General features: G+C 43.7%; 1 protein-coding gene across 4 annotated transcripts in view; it reads right to left on the reverse strand.

Annotated features, from left to right (window-relative positions):
* NHSL2 (NHS like 2) overlaps nucleotides 1-27,275 on the reverse strand; it is a 458,134-nt gene that overhangs the window by 57,570 nt on the left and 373,289 nt on the right. For all 4 annotated transcript variants that reach the window (XM_077283326.1, XM_077283328.1, XM_077283325.1 and 1 more), the window contains exon 4: nucleotides 26,155-26,350. In XM_077283326.1, the coding sequence (XP_077139441.1) occupies nucleotides 26,155-26,350 (196 nt within the window). The remainder of the gene's footprint in view (nucleotides 1-26,154; nucleotides 26,351-27,275) is intronic.

Genomic DNA, 27,275 nt, shown 5'->3' on the forward strand with positions numbered 1-27,275 from the left:
ATATTAATATTGAGCAGAATTAATGTCGGGCCTATTGATTCGGCCTCCACAATAGTCACAGTCTGTCATGTGGCCCCTTGGGAAAATTAATCCCCCCCTGCTCTATGGTGTATAGTGCCATGTTATGTATAGTGCCGTACATAAGAGAAAAATTTGCACGCCGTCTTCCATGTATGGATGTGCAGCAGAGCACCGGTGTGTTACTCACATGACCTATTACATGATCTATCGAAGGGGATCATGTGACATGTCACGGGATACATCAGGTACCTGGGGGCCACACCTTCTAGCCTGCCAGGGGCCCTGGCTATTCTTACTGCACCCCTGCCTGTATATGCCGTGTAAGGAGACTTGATGGCCTTTTCTTTGCAGACACGAGAGGCCGCGGAGTGGTGCACATGTTGCTCCTATGGATCTGCACACTCTATAAAGAGCTGGACAGCACCTGAACACGGTTTGGCTAATTTAATCCAATAGATAAATGCTGCAAGTAATGATGTATAAAGTCTCAGCGCTGTAATTGCTGTACCTGCAGTCAGCTCAGTCTGCTCCTGGCTGGCATGGACTACGGAGCCGTTGTAGGCACAAGTCATCCAATATTCATACAATACAAGTAATATCACAGACCCCGAGAGAGCCAATATGACGGCTCTGGTAACCTGTCCGGCAGCTGATCTTATGTGAAACGCAGGAAGGAATTTTCATTACATCAGGATTGTGCTTTAGGAAACAGTGCAAGTTTCCTAATAAGAACTATTTTATGTGTTCTCCTGATAGAATAACAGGAAAGGTAAAAGAATGCCTCGGGTACGCCAGGTCTCCTCTTTATAGATCAGAATATTTTCTTTCTTGGACAAAGATCTGTATAATAAGTTACACTGGAATACTATGGCCTACTCTCTACATCTTCGCCAATGTTACCTAAAATAACCTTTGTAGATTTAGAAGGTACAAGAAGCAGGTATATTTTATAGGATAATATATCTTACTACTTGTGTTTCTACCATGACACTGACTACTGTAGAGAGTCTCTAGTGAATAGCAATATGATGTATGGGATCAATGACAACACAGTGTAAAACATATACAGTATATTCTGGGGAATTATTAAAGATTATTGAATCTTTTGAAGTTCAAATTGATCAAGTTAGACAAAGTTTTCCCAAAAATTCAATTTGCAGTGAATTGATTTGACGCAAACACCAAATGCAGCAAAATCTCAGATTCCCTAAAAATACCTTTGTAATACTCCTAGGACTCTTTCAGGCAGGTTACAAAATGAGTCCACCGAAAAGATGATGTGTGCACATACCCTACCATGCATAAGACTGTTGCTGTGGTATAGGTTTAATTTTTCCTTCAAACTACCCAGGCCGTAGCCGTTGATACTCATTATTTTTCCCAATCATTTATGTGGCTTAGAGAAAAAGGATGGTAACCAGTGGTGACCAACAGCTTACTTAATAACAAACGGCACTAACAAGCTTTTCAGGCTTCTTAAATTGTAAAAACAGACCAAAAATTATCCCTTTTTGGTGGCAGATGCCTGCCTTGCTGGTGGCGCCTACTGGTGTAATATTGGATGTTTACAACAAGAAAAGGTGCAAAGATATTTCGTTTTTACAACATGCACACTTTGTGAGGTAGACAGTGGTGTTTACGTTTCTGGAATGTGAATTTTTTTCTTTTGCATTTAAAAAAATTAAAGTTAAGCCAGGAAGCAGACTGACACTCAAGCCTTGGTTTCAGAATTTTTCTACAGAGACAAATTTAGGACAGAGGGGACATATATCGCCCTCCTTGTTTGCAGTGTGTGATGAATATAAAAGTGCTGTTACTGCAGTGTATCTGATAGCAATCACTTCAGTTGCTATAGCACCTTCCTGTATCACTGGAATCTTTGTAGAATTATTCACAGACTGACACTCCCATTTATAATGTGCATCAGCACAGCAGCAAAACACCACAATCATCAGAATCTGAATCAAAGTCGATCCCCAGCACATCGATCCGCTCATCACTACATAAGACTCAGGCCCCAATTCATAAAGGTGTCTACACCACAATTCTAACGTAAAACACTTTAAAAAATTGATAAATATCGGTGCAACCCAATGCTATGCCAAATATTGGTTACTTTCGGCATTTTTTATGCTAGTCCAGCCAAAATAGGTAGAGCATGTGCAGAACTGAGGCATTACATAGCCAACCTGTATAATTTTTCAAAATTCACAACACTTTGGTGGCCAGAATTTTGCCAGAACTTCATGCTAGCCTAAGCCTAGAGTAATATTCCTGGCAGAGACGCACGGAGGCACACGCCTGCTGCAATATTCATTTCATTGCCGGTATTCTAACCTTTTGGAAATAAGAAAAATATTTTTTTGAGGACTTTAAGTTCATTTTTAAATCTAAATCAGTGTTGTATTGCATTTACTTCTGAAATACACCATATTTAAATGAATTGTATTCATTTGAAGATTTAGGTGGATGTTGTCCGAAATGGTATACACAGAATGCTTACATTTATGAACAACCCGTTGCTATTAGCAAACTTGGCACTCTCCAACTCTCAAAAAAAGGAATTCCTGTAGGTCAATATTTATGGCCTCAAAAAAAATGTTCTAATGAACAGTCTCTTGAGGATGAATATCCCAAAAATTCAATGAGAAGTTTCTAACGTAGTCATCCATAGCAATCTTTAATGTATACTCTAGAGTGAAAACAAGAAGGAGGATACTTCAAGGCGATAACAACAAAGCCAGGAATTCTATAACATTTGGATCAAGAGGAACATATGAGGCTTAAAATGTGGAAGTCAAAACCTTCTGAACAAATTCTGGTCCATTCTTTTTGTTGATTTGTATCTATAAAGGTTCTACAATCTTTTCTAAGCTTAATGTGTAGACGTGGGAAAACTCTATGTGACTATTTGGCACATATTCATTTACCTACCAAAAAGACATCTTCATTCTTAGGCTAGGTTCACATTGCGTTAGGGCAATCCGTTTAGCGCTAGCGCTAGCGGATTGCGCTAACGCAATGTTTTTTTAGGGGCCGCGTTAGGGGTCGCATTAACGTCCCCGCTCTCGCAGATCCCCGATCTGCGAGAGTGGGGAATGGACCTCGGGCGCGCCGTGGACGCTGCAAGCAGCGTCCGAGGCGCGCTACAAAAGAACGGCACATCGCTAGCGCGAGCCGAAAAAAGGCACGCGCTTGCGATGCGCTAGAGGGAAACTTCACATTGCTGTCAATGGGCACGCTAACGGACCCGTTGCACGGCGTTAATTGCGACATTTTCGCCGTGCAACGCTGTCCGTTAGCGTGCACACATTAACGCAATGTGAACCTAGCCTTACATTTTAAAGCCGTAGGTTCATTTCTACTTGTAAATTTCTCTGTTGAGGAGATTTAATGATCATCATTTTAATGAAATGAATATGGTTAGATGAGAGACGTATCACGGTCTTATCTGATACTGCTGGTCATGGCAGCTACTGAATTCACAAACAAGCCAGACTAGATACCAAAAATCAGCACAACGTTCGCTAATGTGATAATGTGTGACAGGATGCCTGAACGATGACAAATGAGAAATAGCATGCCGATCCTATTGTAATGATATGCTGTAGACAATGAAATTAATTCTGAAGATTGATAATTAACAGCACTTCAAACATTTCTACCAGCTCTAAAGGATTCCCATGGAGGATGGACTTTATCTTCACTGTTCTTCCACCTAAGGCTGGAGTCATACTAGCGATTTTAACATCAGTCCGATTTTAATGCAGGGGAGTCGGACGAGTGTAATGCAAGTGTCATGCATTTTTTTTATGCGAGTACAATCTGATTTTTCACACCTAGCATCCGACTTACATCGGAATGCAGTGCGATTGCTATCCGACGGCAATCTTATTTTAACATGAGCTTTTATATACAGCAGTTCTCTGTCATTTACACATCATTTTCAAAGGAAATATTCTTCAAAAAAATATTATACAGTATATATATATATATATATATATATATATATATATATATATATATATCTATATCTATTTATATAATCGTCTAAGGGTCACTTCCGTCTGTCTGCCTGTAACGGAAATCCTGCGTCGCTGATTGGTTGCAGCCTGCCGGCCACGACCAATCAGCGAAGGGCACAGTCCGGCCGTGAATTCGCCCTTTCCTATTCTCAGTCAGTGTCCCCTCCAGTCAGCGCTCACACAGGGTTAATGGCTGCATTACACCGTGTTATGCCGTGGTGTAACGCAGTCCGTTAACGCTGCTATTAACCCTGTCTGATCAACTTTTTACTATTGATGCTGCCTATGCAGCATCAATAGTAAAAAGTTCTAATGTTAAAAATAATAATAAAAATAAAAAATCATTATATACTCACCTTCCGGCGCCTTTCCCGCTCCTCGCGACGCTCCGGGCCATGCATTGCGGTCTCGCGAGACTGCTACGTCATCATCTTGCGAGACCGCAATGCATTCTTGGGACCGGAGCGTCGCGAGGAGCATTGCTAAATGCCTCGCCTGTATCCAGGGGCTGCCGGACGGTGAGTATATAACTATTTTTTATTTTAATTCTTTTTTTTAACAGGGATATGGTGCCCACATTGCTATATACTACGTGGGCTGTGTTAGGTACTATATGGGCTTTGTTATATACTGCGTTGGCTGTGTTATATGCTACGTGGCTGTGTTATTTACTGCGTGGGCTGTGCTATATACTACGTGGCTGTGCAATATATTACGTGGCTGGGCAATATACTACGTGGGCTGTGTTATATACTGCGTGAGCTGTGCTATATACTATGTGGGCTGTGCTATATATTACGTGGCTGTGTTATGTACTACGTAGCTGTGCAATATACTACGTGGCTGTGCTATATACTACGTGGCTGTGTTATATACTACGTGGGCTGTGTTCTAAACTACGTGGCCTGTGTTCTAAACTACGTGGGCTGTTATAATCTACATCAGCTGTGCTATATACTACGTGGGCTGTGTTATACACTGCGTGAACTGTTTATACACTGCGAGGGCTGTGCTATATACTGCGTGGGCTGTGCTATATACTGCATGGGCTATGCTATATACTACGTGGGCTGTGCTATATACTACGTGGCTGTGCTATATACTACGTGGGCTGTTCTATATACTACGTGGCTGTGCTATATACTACGTGGGCTGTGTTATATGCTACGTGGCTGTGCTATATGCTACGTGGGTGAGACTCTTTTGCCTGGGGCCCTCAAAAACCTGGAGCAGGCCCTGGCTTCACTGATTGGTCACGTCCGGTGTTGTGAACTCTATTTTTGGGCTCCCTCTAGTGGTCACAAGCGGTACTGTGTAGTGTTGTCTTTCTGCAGGTTGGCAGCATCAGCTGGTTCGTTATCCTTGGTTGGTTTCCTATTTAGCTCACCTGGATACTCAGTTCCTTGCCTGCTCTCAATGTATTCAGTGCTCTTCAGATTCCTTGTGACTACCTTGCTCCCAGTCTCTCCAAGACAAGCTAAGTTTTTGTTTGTTTATTTTTTGATTATCAGCATTCATCATGTTTCTTGTCCAGCTTGCTAAAATGTGATTTCCTCGCTTGCTGGTTGCTCTAGGGGACTGAGTTTCTCCCCCCACACCGTTAGTTGGTGTGGATATTTTGTAAGGGTTTTTTACTGACCGCACAGACCCCTTTTCTATTTTCTGCTATCTAGAATTAGTGGGCCTCATTTGCTGAATCTGCTTTCACCCCTGTGTATGTGCCTTCCTCTTACCTGACCGTTATTATTTGTTGGGGGCTTCTATATCTTTGGGAATTATTTCTCTGGAGGCAAGTGAGGTCTTTCTTTCTCTCTAGGGGTAGTTAGTTCCTCAGGCTGGCTCGAGACGTCTAGGATTTTTAGACACGTTCACCGGCTACCTTTAGTGTGTTGGATAGGTTCAGATTTGCGGTCAGTCCAGTTGCCACCTCTCTAGAGCTTGTCCTATGTTTTGTTACTTAGCTGGAGTATTTTGTGATCCTCAACCACTAAGGATCATAACAGTAGAGCAGGCCAAAAAGTGTTTAATGCATCGCAGAAGTGGGATAAAAAGAAGACCTGAGTACATTTTTTTTTTTTTTTCCTCCCACTTTTCCTTTGCTGCAGTCTGTTTAGCTTCTTTCATCCCCTTGAACTCTGGGTGGTTTTGAGCTCAGCTGCAGACATGAATGTTCAGACTCTGGCTTCTAGTGTGGATCATCTTGCTGCACGGGTGCAAAGTATTCAGGATTTTGTTATTCATAGCCCTATGTCTGAACCAAAAATACCCATCCCTGAGTTGTTTTCTGGAGATAGATCTAGGTTTCTAAATTTTAAGAATAGTTGTAAGTTATTTCTATCTCTGAGACCTCGTTCCTCTGGTGATTCCAGTCAGCAAGCTAAAATTGTTATCTCCTTGTTACGTGGCGACCCTCAAGATTGGGCTTTCTCTCTGGCTCCAGGAGATCCTGCATTGCTTAATGTAGATGCATTTTTTCTGGCTCTTGGACTGCTTTATGAGGAGCCTAATCTTGAGAATCAGGCAGAAAAAGCGTTGCTGGCTATCTCTCAAGGTCAGGATGAAGCAGAGGTGTATTGTCAAAAATTTCGGAAATGGTCGGTGCTTACTCAATGGAATGAGTGTGCCCTGGCTGCTAATTTCAGAGAAGGTCTTTCTGAGGCCGTTAAGAATGTTATGGTGGGGTTTCCCACCCCTACAATTCTGAGTGATTCTATGGCTTTAGCCATTCAGGTTGATCGGCGTTTGCGGGAGCGCAAATCTGCTCATCCTTTGGCGGTATTTTCTGAACAGAGACCTGAGTCTATGCAATGTGACCGAACTCTGACCAGAATTGAGCGACAAAGTCATAGACGTCAAAATGGGTTGTGCTTTTACTGTGGTGATTCTACTCATGTTATCTCAGCATGCTCTAAACGCTTAAAAAAAATCGCTAAACCTGTCACCATTGGTACTATGCAGCCTAAATTTATTTTGTCTGTTACTTTGATTTGTTCTTTATCGTCCTACCCGGTTATGGCTTTTGTGGATTCGGGTGCTGCCCTGAATCTGATGGATTTGTCGTTTGCCAGGCGCTGTGGTTTTGTCCTGGAGCCTTTGGAATTTCCCATTCCTCTGAGGGGAATTGATGCTACGCCATTGGCTGAGAATAAGCCTCAGTATTGGACGCAAATGACCATGTGCATGACTCCCGTACATCAGGAGGTGATTCGCTTTCTTGTTCTGCATAATTTGCATGATGTTGTCGTTTTGGGTCTGCCATGGCTGCAGGCTCATAATCCAGTTTTAGATTGGAAAGCTATGTCTGTGTCAAGTTGGGGTTGTCAGGGAATTCATGGCGATGCTCCGTTGGTGTCTATTGCTTCTTCCACTCCTTCTGAGGTCCCTGAGTTTTTGTCTGACTACCAGGATGTATTTGATGAGCCCAGGTCCAGTGCCCTGCCCCCTCATAGGGATTGTGACAGTGCTATAAATTTAATTCCTGGTAGTAAATTCCCTAAGGGACGACTTTTTAATCTGTCTATACCAGAGCATGCCGCGATGCGGAGTTATATAAAGGAGTCTTTGGAGAAGGGACATATTCGCCCATCCTCTTCCCCTCTTGGTGCAGGATTTTTTTTTGTGGCCAAGAAGGACGGTTCTTTGAGACCTTGTATAGATTATCGTCTTCTGAATAAAATCACAGTCAAATTTCAGTATCCTTTACCACTATTGTCTGATTTGTTTGCTCGGATTAAGGGTGCCAGTTGGTTCACCAAGATAGATCTCCGTGGTGCGTATAACCTTGTGCGCATTAAGCAGGGAGATGAATGGAAAACAGCATTTAATACGCCTGAAGGCCATTTTGAGTACTTGGTGATGCCTTTTGGACTCTCTAATGCTCCTTCTGTATTTCAGTCCTTCATGCATGACATCTTCCGAGAATATCTGGATAAATTTATGATTGTTTATCTGGATGACATTTTGGTCTTTTCTGATAATTGGGAGTCCCATGTGAAGCAGGTCAGGATGGTGTTTCAGGTCCTGCGTGCTAATGCTTTATTTGTGAAGGGCTCAAAATGCCTCTTCGGAGTACAGAAGGTCTCCTTTTTGGGTTTTATTTTTTCTCCTTCTACTGTGGAGATGGACCCAGTCAAGGTCCAGGCTATTCATGACTGGAGTCAGCCCACGTCTGTTAAGAGTCTTCAGAAGTTCTTGGGTTTTGCTAATTTTTACCGTCGTTTCATCGCTAATTTTTCTAGCGTGGTTAAACCTTTGACGGATTTGACCAAGAAGGGTTCTGATGCTACTAATTGGTCTCCTGCGGCCGTGGAGGCCTTTCGGGAGCTGAAGCACCGGTTTTCTTCAGCTTCAGTCTTATGTCAGCCAGATGTCTCTCTCCCCTTCCAGGTCGAGGTTGATGCTTCTGAGATTGGAGCAGGGGCTGTTTTGTCGCAGAGAAGCTCTGATGGCTCTGTGATGAAGCCATGTGCTTTCTTTTCAAGAAAGTTTTCGCCTGCCGAGCGGAATTATGATGTTGGTAATCGGGAGTTGTTGGCTATGAAGTGGGCATTCGAGGAGTGGCGACATTGGCTCGAAGGAGCTAAACATCGCGTGGTGGTCTTGACTGATCACAAAAATCTGATTTACCTTGAATCTGCCAAGCGCCTGAATCCTAGACAGGCTCGTTGGTCGTTGTTTTTCTCCCGTTTCAACTTCGTGGTCTCATACCTGCCTGGTTCGAAGAACGTGAAAGCTGATGCACTTTCTAGGAGTTTTGTGCCTGACTCTCCGGGAGTTTCTGAGCCGGCTGGTATTCTCAGAGAGGGAGTGATTTTGTCTGCCATTTCCCCAGATTTGCGACGGGTGCTGCAGAAGTTTCAGGCGGATAGACCTGACCGTTGTCCACCAGAGAGACTGTTTGTCCCGGAGAGATGGACCAGCAGAGTTATTTCCGAGGTTCATTCTTCGGTGTTGGCGGGTCATCCTGGGATTTTTGGTACCAGAGATTTGGTGGCTAGGTCCTTCTGGTGGCCTTCCTTGTCGCAGGATGTGCGTTCCTTTGTGCAGTCTTGTGGGATTTGTGCTCGGGCTAAGCCTTGCTGTTCTCGTGCCAGCGGTTTGCTTTTGCCTTTGCCTATTCCGAAAAGGCCTTGGACGCACATTTCCATGGATTTTATTTCGGATCTTCCAGTATCTCAGAAAATGTCTGTCATCTGGGTGGTGTGTGATCGTTTTTCCAAGATGGTCCATTTGGTGCCCTTGCCTAAGTTGCCTTCTTCCTCCGATTTGGTTCCTCTATTTTTTCAGAATGTGGTTCGCTTGCACGGCATTCCTGAAAATATTGTGTCTGATAGAGGATCCCAGTTTGTGTCCAGGTTTTGGCGGACTTTTTGTGCTAAGATGGGCATTGATTTATCTTTTTCGTCAGCCTTCCATCCTCAGACTAATGGCCAAACCGAGCGAACTAATGAGACGTTGGAAACTTATTTGAGATGTTTTGTTTCTGCTGATCAGGATGATTGGGTGACTTTTTTGCCATTGGCCGAGTTTGCCCTTAATAATCGGGCTAGTTCTGCTACTTTGGTTTCGCCTTTTTTCTGCAATTCTGGTTTCCATCCTCGTTTTTCCTCGGGTCAGGTTGAGCCTTCTGACTGTCCTGGGGTGGATTCTGTGGTGGATAGGTTGCAGCAGATTTGGAACCATGTGGTGGACAATTTGAGGTTGTCACAGGAGAAGGCTCAGCGCTTTGCCAACCGCCGCCGCGGTGTGGGTCCCCGACTTCGTGTTGGGGATTTGGTGTGGCTGTCTTCTCGGTATGTTCATATGAAGGTCTCCTCTCCTAAATTCAAGCCTCGCTTCATCGGTCCTTATAAGATCTTGGAAATCCTTAACCCGGTGTCTTTTCGTTTGGATCTCCCAGCATCGTTTGCCATTCATAATGTGTTCCATAGGTCTTTGTTGCGGAGGTATGTGGTACCTGTGGTTCCTTCTGTTGAGCCTCCTGCTCCGGTGCTGGTCGAGGGCGAATTGGAGTACGTGGTGGAGAAGATTTTGGATTCTCGTATCTCTAGACGGAGGCTTCAGTATTTGGTTAAGTGGAAGGGCTATGGTCAGGAGGATAATTCCTGGGTTGTCGCCTCTGATGTTCATGCGGCCGATTTGGTTCATGCCTTCCACGCGGCTCATCCTGATCGCCCTGGGGGTCTTGATGAGGGTTCGGTGACCCCTCCTCAAGGGGGGGGTACTGTTGTGAACTCTATTTTTGGGCTCCCTCTAGTGGTCACAAGCGGTACTGTGTAGTGTTGTCTTTCTGCAGGTTGGCAGCATCAGCTGGTTCGTTATCCTTGGTTGGTTTCCTATTTAGCTCACCTGGATACTCAGTTCCTTGCCTGCTCTCAACGTATTCAGTGCTCTTCAGATTCCTTGTGACTACCATGCTCCCAGTCTCTCCAAGACAAGCTAAGTTTTTGTTTGTTTATTTTTTGATTATCAGCATTCATCATGTTTCTTGTCCAGCTTGCTAAAATGTGATTTCCTCGCTTGCTGGTTGCTCTAGGGGACTGAGTTTCTCCCCCCACACCGTTAGTTGGTGCGGGGGTTCTTGAAATCTCAGTGTGGATATTTTGTAAGGGTTTTTTACTGACCGCACAGACCCCTTTTCTATTTTCTGCTATCTAGTATTAGTGGGCCTCATTTGCTGAATCTGCTTTCACCCCTGTGTATGTGCCTTCCTCTTACCTCACCGTTATTATTTGTTGGGGGCTTCTATATCTTTGGGGATTATTTCTCTGGAGGCAAGTGAGGTCTTTCTTTCTCTCTAGGGGTAGTTAGTTCCTCAGGCTGGCTCGAGACGTCTAGGATTTTTAGACACGTTCACCGGCTACCTTTAGTGTGTTGGATAGGTTAAGATTTGCGGTCAGTCCAGTTGCCACCTCTCTAGAGCTTGTCCTATGTTTTGTTACTTAGCTGGAGTATTTTGTGATCCTCAACCACTAAGGATCATAACAGTCCGGCTCGCCGCAAACAATCAGCGACAGGCGCAGTCTGGCCACGAATTGGCGCAGAATTTGAACCACGCTTCGCTAATTGGTCGTGACCTGCCGGCCGAATCCTGTGTATAAATTGCATTATTCTGAAAACTTCATAAATAAACTACATACATATTCTAGAATACCCGATGCGTTAGAATCGGGCCGCTATCTAATATATATATATATCTATATATATATATATATATATATATACACACACACACACACTATATATATACTGTATATATACACACACACACACACACACATACATACATACACATATATATATATATATATATATATATATATATATACTGTAAATATACACACACTGCTCAAAAAAATAAAGAGAACACTTAAAAGAATATAACTCCAAGTAAATCAAACTTCTCTGAAATCAAACTGTCCACTTAGGGAGCAACACTCTTTGACAATCAATTTCACATGCTATTGTGCAAATGGAATAGACAACAGGTGGAAATTATTGGCAATTATCAAGACCCACTCAATAAAGGAGTGGTCCTGCAGGTGGGGACCACAGACCATATCTCAGTACTAATGCTTTCTGGCTGATGTTTTGGTCATTCTTGAATGTTGGTTGTGCTTTCACACACGTGGTAGCATGAGACGGACTCTACAACCCACACAAGTGGCTCAGGTAGTGCAGCTCAACCAGGATGGCACATCAATGCAAGCTGTGGCAAGAAGGTTTGCTGTTTCTGTCAGCGTATTGTCCAGAGGCGCTACCAGGAGACAGGCCAGTACACCAGGAGATGTGGAGGAGGCCGTAGGAGGGCAACAACCCAGCAGCAGGACTGCTACCTCAGCCTTTGTGCAAGGAGGAACAAGAGGAGCAATGCCAGAGCCCTGCAATGCAAAATGACCTCCAGCAGGCCACAAATGTGCATGTGTCTGCACAAACGGTTAAAAACTGACTCCATGAGGATGGTCTGAGTGCCCAACATCCACAGATGGGGGTTGTGCTCACAGCTCAACACCGTGCAGGACACTTGGCATTTGCCACAGAACACCAGGATTGGAAAATTCACCACTGGCCCTCTGTGATCTTCACAGATGAAAGTAGGTTCACACTGAGCACATGTGACAGACGTGACAGGGTCTGGAGATGCCGTGGAGAGCGATTTTGCTGCCTGCACTTTCCTTCAGCAGGACTGGTTTGGCAGTGGGTCAGTAATGGTGTGGGGTGGCATTTCTTTGGAGGGCCGCACAGCACTCCATGTGCTCGCCAGAGGTAGCCTGACTCCCATTAGGTACCGAGATGTGATCCTCAGACCCTTTGTGAGACCATATGCTGGTGCGGTTGGCCCTGGGTTCCTCCTAATGCAGGACAATGCCAGACCTCATGTGGCTGGAGTGTGTCAGCAGTTCCTGAAAGATGAAGGCATTGAAGCTATGGACTGGCCCGCCCGTTCCCTAGACCTGAATCCGATTGAACACATCTGGGACATCATGTCTTGCACCATCCACCAACGTCACGTTGCACCACAGACTATCCAGGAGTTGACGGATGCCTTAGTCCAGGTCTGGGAGGAGATCCCTCAGGAGACCATTTGCCGCCTCATCAGGAGCATGCCCAGGCATTGTAGGGAGGTCATACAGGCACGTGGAGGCCACACACACTACTGAGCATTATTTCTTTGTCTTGAGGCATTTCCACTGAAGTTGGATTAGCCTGTAACTTCATTTTCCACTTTGATTTTCAGCATCATTCCAACTCCAGACCTTTTTTGGATATTAGTTGTGATTTACTTTGATCATTTTTAGGTTTTATTGCTCTCAACACATTCCACTATGTAATAAATAAAGATTTACAACTGGAATAACTCATTCAGTGATATCTAGGATGTGGGATTTTAGTGTTCTCTAGATTTTTTTTTTAGCAGTATATATATATATATATATATATATATATATATATATACTGTAAATATTAGAGATAGACAGACAGACAGATATCACTGCAGGAGTCGACAGGATAGAAGAGATGGATTGCATACAGTAAATAAACATAGAATAGGTACGGTCGATATATCGATGTCAGTGACAAATACGATTAGTACAGTGTGTGTGCAAATTATTGGACATGTATTTAATATAAGATAATTTTTCTGAAAAAAATGGCATGGGCTCCAGCTTAATTTTGTTAACCAGGATAGGGAAAGCCGACAGCTGGGGACCGATGTTTATAGCCTGGGAAAAAGGTAATAACCACGGAGCTGCCCAGGCTATTAATATCAACTCACAGCTGTATAATCTGTTATGATCTGGTGGCCTAGGAGCAGCATGAGACGTACTCTGGAGAAGGTGGTACCTGTACTGACCGCAGACCCTGAACTTAACACCGCAAATAGAAGTAGCCGTGGAATGTACCCTAGACATCTCGACACAGCCGGAGGACTAAATACCCCTAGAGATAGAAAAGGGAAAACTATCTTGCCTCAGAGAAAATCCCCAAAGGATAGACAGCCCCCCACAAATATTGACTGTGAGAGGAGAGGGAAATAACATACGCAGACTGAAATCAGGATTTAGCAAAGGAGGCCGCTTCTAGCTTAATAGAAAGGATAGGACAGAGTACTATGCGGTCAGTATTAAAACACTAGAAAATATCCACCACAGAAAATACAAAATCTCCACATCTAACTAAAGATATGGAGGGTATATCTGCATCTCCAGAGATACCAGCTTGGCTGAACAAATCCTTAAACAGACCAAGCTGGACAAGACAAAACATAGAAAAGAACTGAACAATAAGGCCCACAGCATGTGGGCTGCAAAAAACAAGCTAGAACTTATCTTTGTTGAAATGAACAGCAAGCAAGAGAGACCAGGCAGAGATGTGAATCCTCCAGGAACAATGGACAACTGGCACTGACTAAAGGGTCAAGCCAGACTAAATAGCCCAGTCAGAATTGCACTAAATGGAAACACCTGAAGAATGCTGCGATCCAAAGACAGCAGCGCTACCACTTATAACCACCGGAGGGAGCCCAAGAGCAGAATTCACAACAGTACCCCCCCCTTGAGGAGGGGTCACCGAACCCTCACCAGAGCCCCCAGGCCGATCAGGACGAGCCAAATGAAAGGCACGAACCAAATCGTCAGCATGAACATCGGAGGCAACAACCCAAGAATTATCCTCCTGGCCATAACCCTTCCATTTGACAAGATACTGAAGCTTCCGCCTCGAAAAACGAGAATCCAAAATCTTCTCAACCACTCACTCCAACTCCCCATCAATCAACACCGGGGCAGGAGGATCAACAGAGGGAACAACGGGCACCACATATTTCCGCAACAAAGATCTATGAAAAACATTATGGATGGAAAAAGAGGCTGGAAGGGCCAAACGAAAAGACACTGGATTGATAATCTCAGAAATCCTATAAGGACCAATAAACCGAGGCTTGAACTTAGGGGAAGAAACCTTCATAGGAACATGACGGGAAGACAACCAGACCAAATCCCCAACCCGAAGCCGGGAACCCACACGCCGACGACGGTTAGCAAAACGCTGAGCTTCCTCCTGAGACAACACCAAATTGTCCACAACATGAGCCCAAATTTGCTGCAACCTGTCAACCACAGAGTCCACCCCAGGACAATCAGAAGGCTCAACCTGCCCTGAAGAAAAACGAGGATGAAACCCAGAATTACAAAAGAAGGGTGAAACCAAGGTAGCAGAACTAGCCCGATTATTAAGGGCAAACTCGGCCAATGGCAAGAAAGCCACCCAATCATCCTGATCAGCAGACACAAAGCATCTCAAATAAGTTTCCAAAGTCTGGTTAGTTCGCTCGGTTTGGCCATTTGTCTGAGGATGAAATGCGGAAGAAAAAGACAAATCAATGCCCAGCCTAGCACAAAAGGCCCGCCAAAACCTAGAAACAAACTGGGAACCTCTATCGGACACAATATTCTCCGGAATGCCATGCAAACGAACCACATGCTGAAAAAACAACGGAACCAAATCAGAAGAGGAAGGCAATTTAGGCAAAGGTACCAAATGAACCATCTTAGAAAACCGGTCACAAACCACCCAGATAACCGACATCCTCTGGGAAACCGGAAGATCTGAAATAAAATCCATAGAAATATGCGTCCAAGGCCTCTCGGGGACCGGCAAAGGCAAAAGCAACCCACTAGCGCGGGAACAGCAAGGCTTGGCCCGCGCACAAGTCCCACAGGACTGCACAAAAGAACGCACATCCCGCGACAAAGAAGGCCACCAAAAAGACCTACCAACCAAATCTCTGGTACCAGAAATCCCAGGATGACCGGCCAACACAGAACAATGAACCTCAGAAATCACTTTACTAGTCCATCTGTCAGGAACAAACAGTTTCCCCACTGGACAGCGGTCAGGTTTATCAGCCTGAAATTCCTGAAGAACTTGTCGTAAATCAGGGGAGATGGCAGAAAGAATCACCCCTTCCTTAAGAATGCCGGCCGGCTCAAGAACCCCAGGGGAATCAGGCAAAAAACTCCTAGAGAGGGCATCAGCCTTAACATTCTTAGAACCCGGAAGATACGAGACCACAAAATCAAAACGGGAGAAAAACAGGGACCATCGGGCCTGTCTAGGATTCAACCGTTTGGCAGACTCGAGGTAAATCAGATTCTTATGATCGGTCAAGACCACAATACGGTGCTTGGCCCCCTCAAGCCAATGTCGCCACTCCTCAAATGCCCACTTCATAGCCAACAACTCATGATTGCCGACATCATAATTACGTTCCGCAGGCGAAAACTTTCGAGAAAAAAAGGCACACGGCTTCATCAAGGAACCATCAGAATTCCTCTGAGACAAAACGGCCCCTGCCCCAATCTCAGAAGCGTCAACCTCAACCTGAAAAGGAAGAGAAACATCCGGCTGATGCAACACAGGGGCAGAAGTAAATCGGCGTTTAAGCTCCTGAAAGGCAGAAACAGCCGCAGAGGACCAATTCGTCACATCAGCGCCTTTCTTCGTCAAATCGGTCAGAGGTTTAACCACACTGGAGAAGTTGGCAATGAAACGGCGATAAAAATTAGCAAAGCCCAAAAATTTCTGAAGGCTCTTCACGGATGTGGGCTGGATCCAATCATGAATGGCCTGAACCTTAACCGGATCCATTTCTATAGATGAGGGAGAAAAAATGAAGCCGAAAAAAGAAACTTTCTGCACCCCAAAGAGGCACTTAGACCCCTTCACAAACAAGGCATTATCACGAAGGATCTGAAATACCATCCTGACTTGTTTCACATGAGACTCCCAATCATCTGAAAAAATCAAAATATCATCCAAATATACAATCATGAATTTATCAACATAATTCCGAAATATATCATGCATGAAGGACTGAAACACAGATGGAGCATTAGAGAGTCCGAATGGCATCACAAGGTATTCAAAATGGCCTTCGGGCGTATTAAACGCAGTTTTCCATTCGTCACCCTGCTTAATACGAACAAGATTATATGCCCCTCGAAAGTCAATCTTAGTAAACCAACTAGCCCCCTTAATCCTGGCAAACAAATCAGAAAGCAAAGGCAAAGGGTATTGGAATTTGACCGTGATCTTATTCAAGAGGCGATAATCAATACAGGGTCTCAAGGAGCCATCCTTCTTGGCAACAAAAAAAAACCCTGCTCCCAATGGAGAAGAAGATGGCAGAATATGCCCTTTCTCCAAAGACTCCTTAACATAAGTCCGCATGGCGGCATGTTCTGGCACAGACAGGTTGAAAAGTCGGCCCTTAGGGAACTTACAGCCTGGAACCAAGTCGATAACACAATCACAGTCCCTATGCGGCGGAAGGGAACTGGATTTGGGCTCATCGAATACATCCTGGAAATGACAAAAACTCAGGAATTTCAGAAGAGGGGGAGGAGGAAATTGACATCAAAGGAACGTCACCATGAACCCCCTGACAACCCCAACTAGTCACAGACATAGATTTCCAATCCAACACCGGATTATGCACCTGTAACCATGGAAAACCCAGCACAATAGCATCATGCAAATTATGCAACATTAGAAAACGACAATCTTCTTGATGGGCTGGCGCCATGCACATTGTCAGCTGTGTCCAAAACTGAGGTTTATTTTTAGCCAACGGTGTAGCATCAATGCCCCTCAAAGGAATAGGACTCTGCAAAGGCTGCAAGGGGAAACCACAACGTCTGGCAAATTCTAAGTCCATTAAGTTTAAAGCGGCGCCTGAATCCACAAATGCCATGACAGAAAATGACGATAATGAGCAGATCAGGGTCACAGATAACAGAAATTTAGGTTGTACAGTACTGATGGTAACGGAACTAGCAATTCTCTTGGTACGCTTAGGGCAATCAAAAATAACATGAGCAGAATCGCCGCAGTAAAAACACAACCTATTCTGACGTCTGAATCCTTGTCGTTCAGCTCTAGACACAATCCTATCACACTGCATAGGCTCAGGACTCCGCTCGGCAGACAACACCATAGTGTGCACAACTCTGCGCTCACGCAAGCGCCAATCAATCTGAATGGCCAGAGACATAGAATCACTTAGACCAGCAGGCGTGGGGAACCCCACCATAACATCTTTAACGGATTCAGAAAGACCCTTTCTGAAAATTGATGCCAAAGCATCCTCATTCCATTTAGTCAGCACAGACCATTTTCTAAATTTCTGGCAATACGATTCTGCCGCTTCTTGACCCTGACACAGGGCCAACAAGGTCTTCTCAGCATGATCCACAGAATTAGGTTCATCATACAATAACCCAAGCGCCTGAAAAAAGGTGTCTACATTAAGCAAAGCCGGATTCCCAGATTCCAGGAAAAATGTCCAATCCTAAGGATCGCCACACAGCAGGGATATGACAATTTTAACCTGCTGGATGGGATCACCAGATGAACGGGGTTTCAGAGCAAAAAACAGTTTACAGTTATTTTTAAAGCTCAAAAATTTGGACCTGTCCCCAAAAAACAAATCAGGAGTTGGAATTCTAGGCTCTAAAACCGGAGTCTGAATGATATAATCAGAAATACCCTGTACTCTAGCAGCAAGTTGATCCACACGAGAAGCCAGTCCCTGAACATCCATGCCAGCGCCAAACTCCTGAGCCACCCCGAGGTAAAGAGGGAAAAAAAACACAACAGACTACAGAAAAAAAAACGGCTCAGCACTTTCCTTCCCTTCTTCTGAGATGCGATTAACTCATTGTTGGCCAGTTGTACTGTTATGATCTGGTGGCCTAGGAGCAGCATGAGACGTACTCTGGAGAAGGTGGTACCTGTACTGACCGCAGACCCTGAACTTAACACCGCAAATAGAAGTAGCCGTGGAATGTACCCTAGACATCTCGACACAGCCGGAGGACTAAATACCCCTAGAGATAGAAAAGGGAAAACTATCTTGCCTCAGAGAAAATCCCCAAAGGATAGACAGCCCCCCACAAATATTGACTGTGAGAGGAGAGGGAAATAACATACGCAGACTGAAATCAGGATTTAGCAAAGGAGGCCGCTTCTAGCTTAATAGAAAGGATAGGACAGAGTACTATGCGGTCAGTATTAAAACACTAGAAAATATCCACCACAGAAAATACAAAATCTCCACATCTAACTAAAGATATGGAGGGTATATCTGCATCTCCAGAGATACCAGCTTGGCTGAACAAATCCTTAAACAGACCAAGCTGGACAAGACAAAACATAGAAAAGAACTGAACAATAAGGCCCACAGCATGTGGGCTGCAAAAAACAAGCTAGAACTTATCTTTGTTGAAATGAACAGCAAGCAAGCAAGAGAGACCAGGCAGAGATGTGAATCCTCCAGGAACAATGGACAACTGGCACTGACTAAAGGGTCAAGCCAGACTAAATAGCCCAGTCAGAATTGCACTAAATGGAAACACCTGAAGAATGCTGCGATCCAAAGACAGCAGCTCTACCACTTATAACCACTGGAGGGAGCCCAAGAGCAGAATTCACAACAATAATCTTTACTGGCTATTAAAATGGGGGACCCCCTCAAAAAGTGTTGTGGGGTTCCTCTATAACACTGGTCAACGCAATTTTTCTGGCAAAAGGTTTTAAAACATATTTTAAGTCAATTTTGGCTGCTGAATACGAATATGAACTCCGTTTTTGGCTATCACATCAGGATTTCGAGATATTTTAAATTTTTGGTGAAAATTACTCCTAATGTTTTATGATAAAAACACAAACACATGATTTTCCGTACTACATTTGGAATATTTTTAATCAAGGAATAACAAAGATTACAAAGTCTATGTACAGCAAATCAAATATACTTACAGAATTAAACTTCAAAATATAAAAACACATATATATGGCACACAGATGAATGGCAAATGACAGTTATTTGAACTTTCTTTTCTTGGCTGATCTGTGATGTACAAATTCTGGGTTGTCTCTCATCAAGCTCCAGCAATAGTCAGCCATCATATGTGAGTCCCACCGGCCTTGATACCGTTCTTCCATTGTTTTAATGTCCTGATGAAAACGCTCCCCTTGTTCCTCGCTCACATCCCCAAGGTTCTCTGGAAAAAAGTCCAAATGGCTGTGTAAATAGTGAAACTTGATACTCATTCTACATCCAAGACTCATTAGTAGCTCTTCCACAATCTCTTCATAGTTGTCTGCTTTCCTATTCCCTAGAAAATTCTGCACCACATTACAAAATGCATTCCAAGCTCTTTCTTCTGTCTCATTCATTGATGTGATAAAATTTGGGTATCTCATAAGTGTTCTTATTTGAGGTCTATCAAGTATTCCAGCCTTTTTCTTCTCTTCACTAAGACCAGGAAAAGTTGAACATATATAGTTAAAGCATTCTCCACTGTGATTGAGAGCTTTGACGAACTGCTTCATCAATCCAAGTTTTATGTGTAAGGGAGGAAAGACAATGTTCTTCCTATCCACTAGAGGATCATAGATGACATTCTTATCACCAGATGCCAAACTCTGTCACTGAGGCCATTCAGTTTTCACCCAATGCTCTGCTGTAGCTCTACTGTCCCAGTAGCACAGAAAACAAGGGTGTTTTGTGTACCCTCCTTGCAGACCCAAAAGAAAGTTAACCATTTTCAAATCAACACTAATTAACCACCCAAATTAAACTAAATTTACCTTAGTGAACCGTATAAACCGGCACTTTTCATACACTACTTATATTTATCATGGAATTCATGAAAATGGGCTATATACCCATAGCGCAAAAACGTGATGTGATAGAGAAATTATAAGATCAGATTTGAATTCAGCACCCTCAAATTAGTCTAAAACTGTTCTTAAAGTCCATGCCAGAATTTTTTTTTTTTTTGTAGACCAGTGTAATTAATAACCAGCAAAGGCTATGCAGATAGATGCAGATTGATATTAATAGCCTAGGAAGGGGCCATGGATACTACCATCCCCCCCAGGCTAAAAGCATCAGCTCTCAGCCGCCCCAGAAAAGGCGCATCTCTAAGATTCGCCAATTCTGGCACTTAGCCCCGCACTTCCCACTTGTCCTGTAGCGGTGGCAAGTGAGGTGATAGTTCGGGGGGTTGATGTCAACTTTGTATCATCAGGTAACATCAAGCCCCAAGATTAGTAAAGGAGAGGCGTCAATAAGACGTCCCCATTACTAACCTCATAGTCGCCTTGTATGAAAACACAGACACCCAGAAAAAAGTCCTTTAATTGAAAGAATGACACTGATTCTTTTAATATTCTTAATTAAACCTTACTTACGACCTCGCTTATTCCACTAATGCCATCGTCATCTGCAAAAGAGTTAAAAAAACAAACAATATTCCTCACCTTTCCGCAAATATGCTACAAATCCATTTGTCCCAAACGGGTCTAGCTCTTCTACATGTCGATGTCAGGCTGCATGGTTGCAATGTGTGACCATGCAGCCTGTCATCCAGCAGAGACTGAGCACCGTGTGCTCAGTGTCTCTCTGTGAACTCCAATTACCTATCTGATGGCACCACGAGAGTGAGAAAGTTCTCCTGCTCGTGGTGCCGTCAGACAGGTCCCGGGAGATCAGTCAGTGAACTCACTTCACCTATGTGACGTCAGCGCGAGCGTGGTGGGAAATGTGTGGTGCAGCCGCACATGGGGATTATCACAGGCAGTATAAAAGATGTAGGCGCATCACACTTCACAAGCAGGTCAGTGTTGCATTAGCGGTCTTACAGGCATATGCACCTTACCAAGCATTTTTGGCTGATTACACATTTTCCAGGGTTGGATAAGTGTGTAAAAATGTTGACACATAAGAAAAAGAAAACATAGCACAGTAAGTAATGCGGGAGCTGCTAGCAGCACCTCTGACAACACTGCTGGAACCAGCCATCTAGGCAGAAGTGGAACCAGGTCACACTTGGCAAACAGTACAGGTGGGAAGAACTAGAGAGGGTACTGGAATATCTGTCACATCACTAATACCAGTCACAGCAAAAGGCAGTTACCTCTGACATTCATACCATCAACCTGAGATAGTATTTTGCTCTGTCCACCTCCTTCACAGCCATAACCCTTAAAATGGTTGTCCACTACAATAACCTTTTCACAATTGGTATATTCCCCTTGTAAAATAGCATCAGCCTATACTCACCTCCGGTGCTGGCACCGGTTCTGCAACATGGACACCTGATCTCCTGGGGCTCGTAATGGACATGAGAGTGAAGCGGCTGCAGGGCTCACATAACATAGCAAAGGCACGCGAGCTCCAGGAGAGCCAGAATCATCATCGCTAGCACCGGAAATGAGACAGGCTGTTGTGATCTTATGAGGTGGAATACAGCAATTGATAAGGGGTTGTGGAGTAGTGGACAACCCCTTAATGTAAATAGCAGCATCTCAATTCCATGAATGACACCTGTTTCTGTCCTGTCGCTAACACACAGCACCCTGGGGTCTAAGGAAGGTACTCCATCACAGCAACTTATTCCAGTTGAATTACTGAAAGAGATGAACAGTCAAACTTTGTCTAACATAAAGATGGGGGACATGATTCTAAGTTCTAGCTGTTTCTGGCTTTGTGAGTTGTGGTGGTAGGGGCACGGGCAGTGGTAATAGCCCTCTGAGCCATAGCAAATACAGAAATGCGATGTAGAAGGGAAGAAGCTCAGGCCATTTACTACCTAGGGGCAGCAGAGAGTTGAATCAGAGATTAAAGGATGAGGATGATGGCTTGTGGTGGACAACAGCATAGGGAACGTGTGGCTAATAGATATTATGAGGCTAAATCTACTTGGTACGGGCAGATGATTTTGCACATGCTATTCGTGGAGAAACCTCAGAAGCACCCGAAAGCTGTGGCCATGATAGTGACAAGTCAACTTGTGGGAGTTCTTTTGAACGTTGCTGCCAAATGATTCTTTGGCAGTCTGCAGGCTTTTCAGGAGGAAAATAAGATGTGGTCATGCTCTCTTGCATAGACTAGGAACTACAGCTCTCCGTCAGCCCATGATGCAACATCATCTGCCCATTTGAGAAAAGAAAGCTGTCCGTCAATCAGAACTAGCCTCAATTTGTCCTCCTCTACCTTCTGTGTTCATATTTCAGGCAGCCAGGCCACATCCTCCAGTAGTACCTGGTCGGTGTCATCGCCACCATTATTATTATCAGGCATAATGTGACTCTTGACCAATTTTGACAACTTGCAGAAATACTGAAATGGGGGAAAGTAAGAAGCTGTAGAGACAGTGCTATGTGCATTATGTATACAAGATTGGTAAGAGCTGTAACATCATAATAGTCCTTACAGTTTTGAGAATGGAAACTGCATCTTGCTTTCACTGACATACAGTGGATGAGATAAGTATTGAACACGTCACCAATTTTCTAAGTAAATATATTTCTAAAGGTACTATTGACATGAAATCATGTCAATAGCACCAGATGTCAGTAACAACCCATCCAATCCCACAGTCAAAGCAATCAAACAATAGATGTCCATAAACTATGTGCAATAATGATAACACGGAAAAAGCATTGAACACACTTACTGAAATTTATTTAATACGTCGTACAAAAGCCTTTGTTGGTGATGAAGCTTCAAAACACCTCCTGTATAGAAAAACTAGTTGCATACATTGCTCAGATGTGATTTTAGCCCATATTTCCACACCAATACTCTTCACATCCTGGAGGTCCAGTGGCCTCCTTCTATCAACTCTGAGCTTTAGTTCCTTCCATACATTTTCTATAGGATTACGGTCAGGTGATCGACTCGGCCATTCTAGCAGCTTAACGTTCTTCCTCTGGAACCAATTGAGAGTTTCCTTGGCTGTAAATTTGCCCGTGCAATATGCTGAAAAACAGCCCCACATCACGATGCTCCCACCTCTAAACTTCACTGTTGGTATGGTGCTTTTGGGGTGATATGCAGTGCCTTTTGGCCTCCAAACATAGTGGGTATTATGGCATCCAAAGAGTTCAATTTAGGTCTCATCTGATAAGACTTTATTCTCCCAATATTTCACAGGCTTGTCTAAATGTTCAGCAAACTGTAAACACGCTTTTTGTTTAGCAATGGAGTTTTCCATGGTGAGCGTGAATACAGGCTAGGCAGGTTGAGTTCATCACTTCGAGTTTTCTTTTAAATAATTGTAACTGCTGATTCTAGGTTTTTCTGTAGTCTCCACAGGTGGCCCTTGGCTTTTGGACAGCTCTTCTAATAATTGAAGAAGAAAAAAAGATTTTCCAGGACTACTTTCCATAAAATTCATATTTTTATTAGAAATTAATTTAAAAACAGGAGGATCCATCATAAAGATAAAACCTCACGCATTTCTGGCTTACACTATGCCCATTCATCAACTTTCCGGAGTATTTTGAACAATATTGGCGTGGCGAGCTTCTGAATTTCTTTATTCTTCTGATAATTCTTTTCACTCCTCTGACTGAAATCTTGTAGGGAGCACCTGGTCATAACCGGTTTATAGTGAAATGAAGTTCTTTCCACTTCCAGATTATCACCACCAACAGTGCTCACTGGAACCTTCATTAGTTTATAAATTCTTCTGCCAATGCCATCTGTATGTTTTTCAACAATAAGTATGCGAAGGTCTTGAGACAGATTACTAGTTTTACCCATCATGAGATGTTTCTTGTGTGGCACTTTGGGAATCAGACACCTTGTTATATGCCATCAGCTGAACCATCCGATACTATTTGGAACTTAGTGGTAGGATTGCTTTGTAACTACTGTTAGATTTCAGCTGATGTCATGACTTTCCAGGGTTTTTTGCACCTCTGTTTCTTCATGTGCTCAATACTTTTTCCCTGTGTCAACTCTCATTATTAGGCGGGGGTCACACTATCAGTATTTGGTCAGTATTTTACATCAGTATTTGTAGCCAAAACCAGGAGTGGAACAATCAGAGGAAAAGTATAATAGAAACACATCACCACTTCGGGATTTATCACTCACTCCTGGTTTTGGCTACAAATACTGATATAAAATACTGACCAAATACTGACCAAATACTGATAGTGTGACCCCGGCCACAGACATAACTATTACACATCACACAATACAGTTACTTAGAAAACTGGTGACATGTTCAATACTTATTTCACCCACTGCATCTGCCCAGTGGTGCACAACAGCCCCTCAATGAGGACTCAGAACATTTGAGGGGAAGGGCAGCACAAAAACTAGAAACATCTTCCTGTCATTACTAGGATGATACTTGCAGCTACCACCAGAGACAAACATTATTTACAGATATATATATCTAGAGTGGTCGGTCATTTTGTCTTTTTAGTGCAGCTTTGTCACACACTGATCAGCAATGCTGTCCGTACAATGGCTGTCCAGTAGAAAATTTGCTTTTCTATGTGTGTTTTACAATTGGAGGAGTTGATGGACTAGTCTAGTCACATGCTCCTCCACCAGCAGCCATTGGAGGAGGCAGATGGACAGGTCTGGTCACATGCTCCTCCACCAGCAGCCATTGGAGGAATTAAGGACATGTCTGGTCACAAACTCCTCCATCAGCTGCCATTGGAGGAGGCAGATGGACAGGTCTGGTCACATGCTCCTCCACCAGCAGCCATTGGAGGAATTAAGGACATGTCTGGTCACAAACTCCTCCATCAGCTGCCATTGGAGGAGGCAGATGGACAGGTTTGGTCACATGCTCCTCCACCAGCAGCCATTGGAGGAGGCAGATGGACAGGTCTGGTCACATGCTCCTCCACCAGAAGCCACTGGAGGAGCTGATGGACAGATCTGGTCACCTACTCCTCCATCAGCAGCCATAGGAGAAGCTGATAGACAGATCTAGTCACCTTCTCCTCCACCAGTAGCCATCTTTTGGACACAAGTGCAGGTTGGTTTGTGAGGAAAACTTCACCAACAAAAGAAAGTGTGAAATCTCTTCAATATTGACTTTAGTCAAAACCATATAACTATAAATGTAGTGAGGTCTAATGTTGGGATTGTAGAGCGAAAGAATGTATGCTTTAAGTAACAGACCCATGGTCTTTATTGACCTCAGGCCCGAGAACTGTTAGTTTGCCTAGTCATCTGCCTACAAATACACAGAAGGTAAGATGCCAACAGAGGGTCCTTGCCCACATTGTGAACATAGGTATTGTCCGAAACACGTTCTTGTATTTTGGGAGGTTCCTTATACCAGTCAGCCATTTGATAGTTCTACTAACAATTGTCAAATTCCCAGTACGATTCTGAAAGTGAAGTTAAGGCAAGCTGATGGTGGCCTATTGGATATTGCTTTCTTTTCTTTGCATTAATTGATGATTTTGAACAATTTCAATATTGCCGGTACAATCTCACACCCCAAGCAAACGCTTCCCAAGAGTTCCTGGGCATTCCAGGAGGTTTTGGTCTTTTGGGGGGCCTTTCCTGAGCCAGGGTTAAATATCCTGATTTTGATCTTTAAAATGTAAGCATGTAAGTTAGCTTTGAGGAAGTGTATTTCTACTCACTGTATCACATAGATGGACAAGACAATAGTTTGTATGTCACAAAAAAAATTGTTTAACAGAATTGACAGGAAATTGACAGAAAACTGGAAAGAGATAAATTTTAAATCGCTGTAAGATTTTCATAACGTACCAGATACATTAATGGGCACAATATTGGTCTGGATGGAGTTGGACTGATGCCACCGTCTCTCTTCTGGGATAGGAAATGGGAAAGCTTTAATCCAGGCCACCTGCTTATCCGGAGTGGTAGGCAGACTCAGACAAGTCTCCCGAGGTCTTACTCCTACAGTGGTTGTTTCATCTTCACTTACTCTTCTGTTGGTTGGCTGTTGATATAACACATGAAGTCTTTAAAACAAGAGCAAAATGTATTAGATTTTATGCCAACATTGCTATCTCACTTAGTATAGTATGCGGCGTTATTATTTAACTTGATTAGTCGCTGGCGTGTTTAATGCACTAGCCATCATCGCCCCCTGCTATAACGTAATAATGGGGAACCAGTAAGTTTCCATGGCGGCTGGGGGCCTTCAATAGGTAACCATGGCAGCCGGGGGCCTTCAATAGGTAACCATGGCAGCCGAGGGCCTTCAACAGATAACCATGGCAGCCGGGGCCTTCAATAGGTAACCATGACATCCGGGGGCTTTCAATCGGTAACTATGGCAGCTGGGGTCTTTCAATAGGTAACTATGGCAGCCAAGGGCCTTCAAAAGCTAACCATGGCAGCTGGGGGCCTTCAATAGGTAACCATGGCAGCTGGGGGCCTTCAATAGGTAACCATGGCAGCTGGGGGCCTTCAATAGGTAACTATGGAAGTAGGGGGCCTTCAATAGGTAACCATGGCAGCCAGGGTTCTTTAATTGGTAACCATGAAAGTGGAGGGCCTTCAATAGGTCACCAATGCAGCCTTGAACCTTCAGTAGGTCACTGCCATGTTTGTCCACCTATGAAGCCCAGCCTTGGCCTGGGCTTCATAGGAGAATGTCAATTTACCTATGCACAGCAATACCGCACTATTGCAGCATATAAAACAATGATCACAAGTTTAAGTTCTATACGAGAACAAAAAATGGAGCAAATGTTAATTAAAAAATGTTGGGAAAAAAGAAATATATATATATATATATATATATATATATATATATATATATATATATATATATATATACTGCAGAAGCATTGTAGGGTTTTAGACAAGCAATCAAATTATTAAAATGTTCTGGTCCCATACAGACACTACGTAAAAAG

This window comes from Ranitomeya variabilis, chromosome 2 (genome assembly GCF_051348905.1).
Source record: "Ranitomeya variabilis isolate aRanVar5 chromosome 2, aRanVar5.hap1, whole genome shotgun sequence".
Classification (NCBI taxonomy): Eukaryota; Metazoa; Chordata; class Amphibia; order Anura; family Dendrobatidae; genus Ranitomeya; species Ranitomeya variabilis.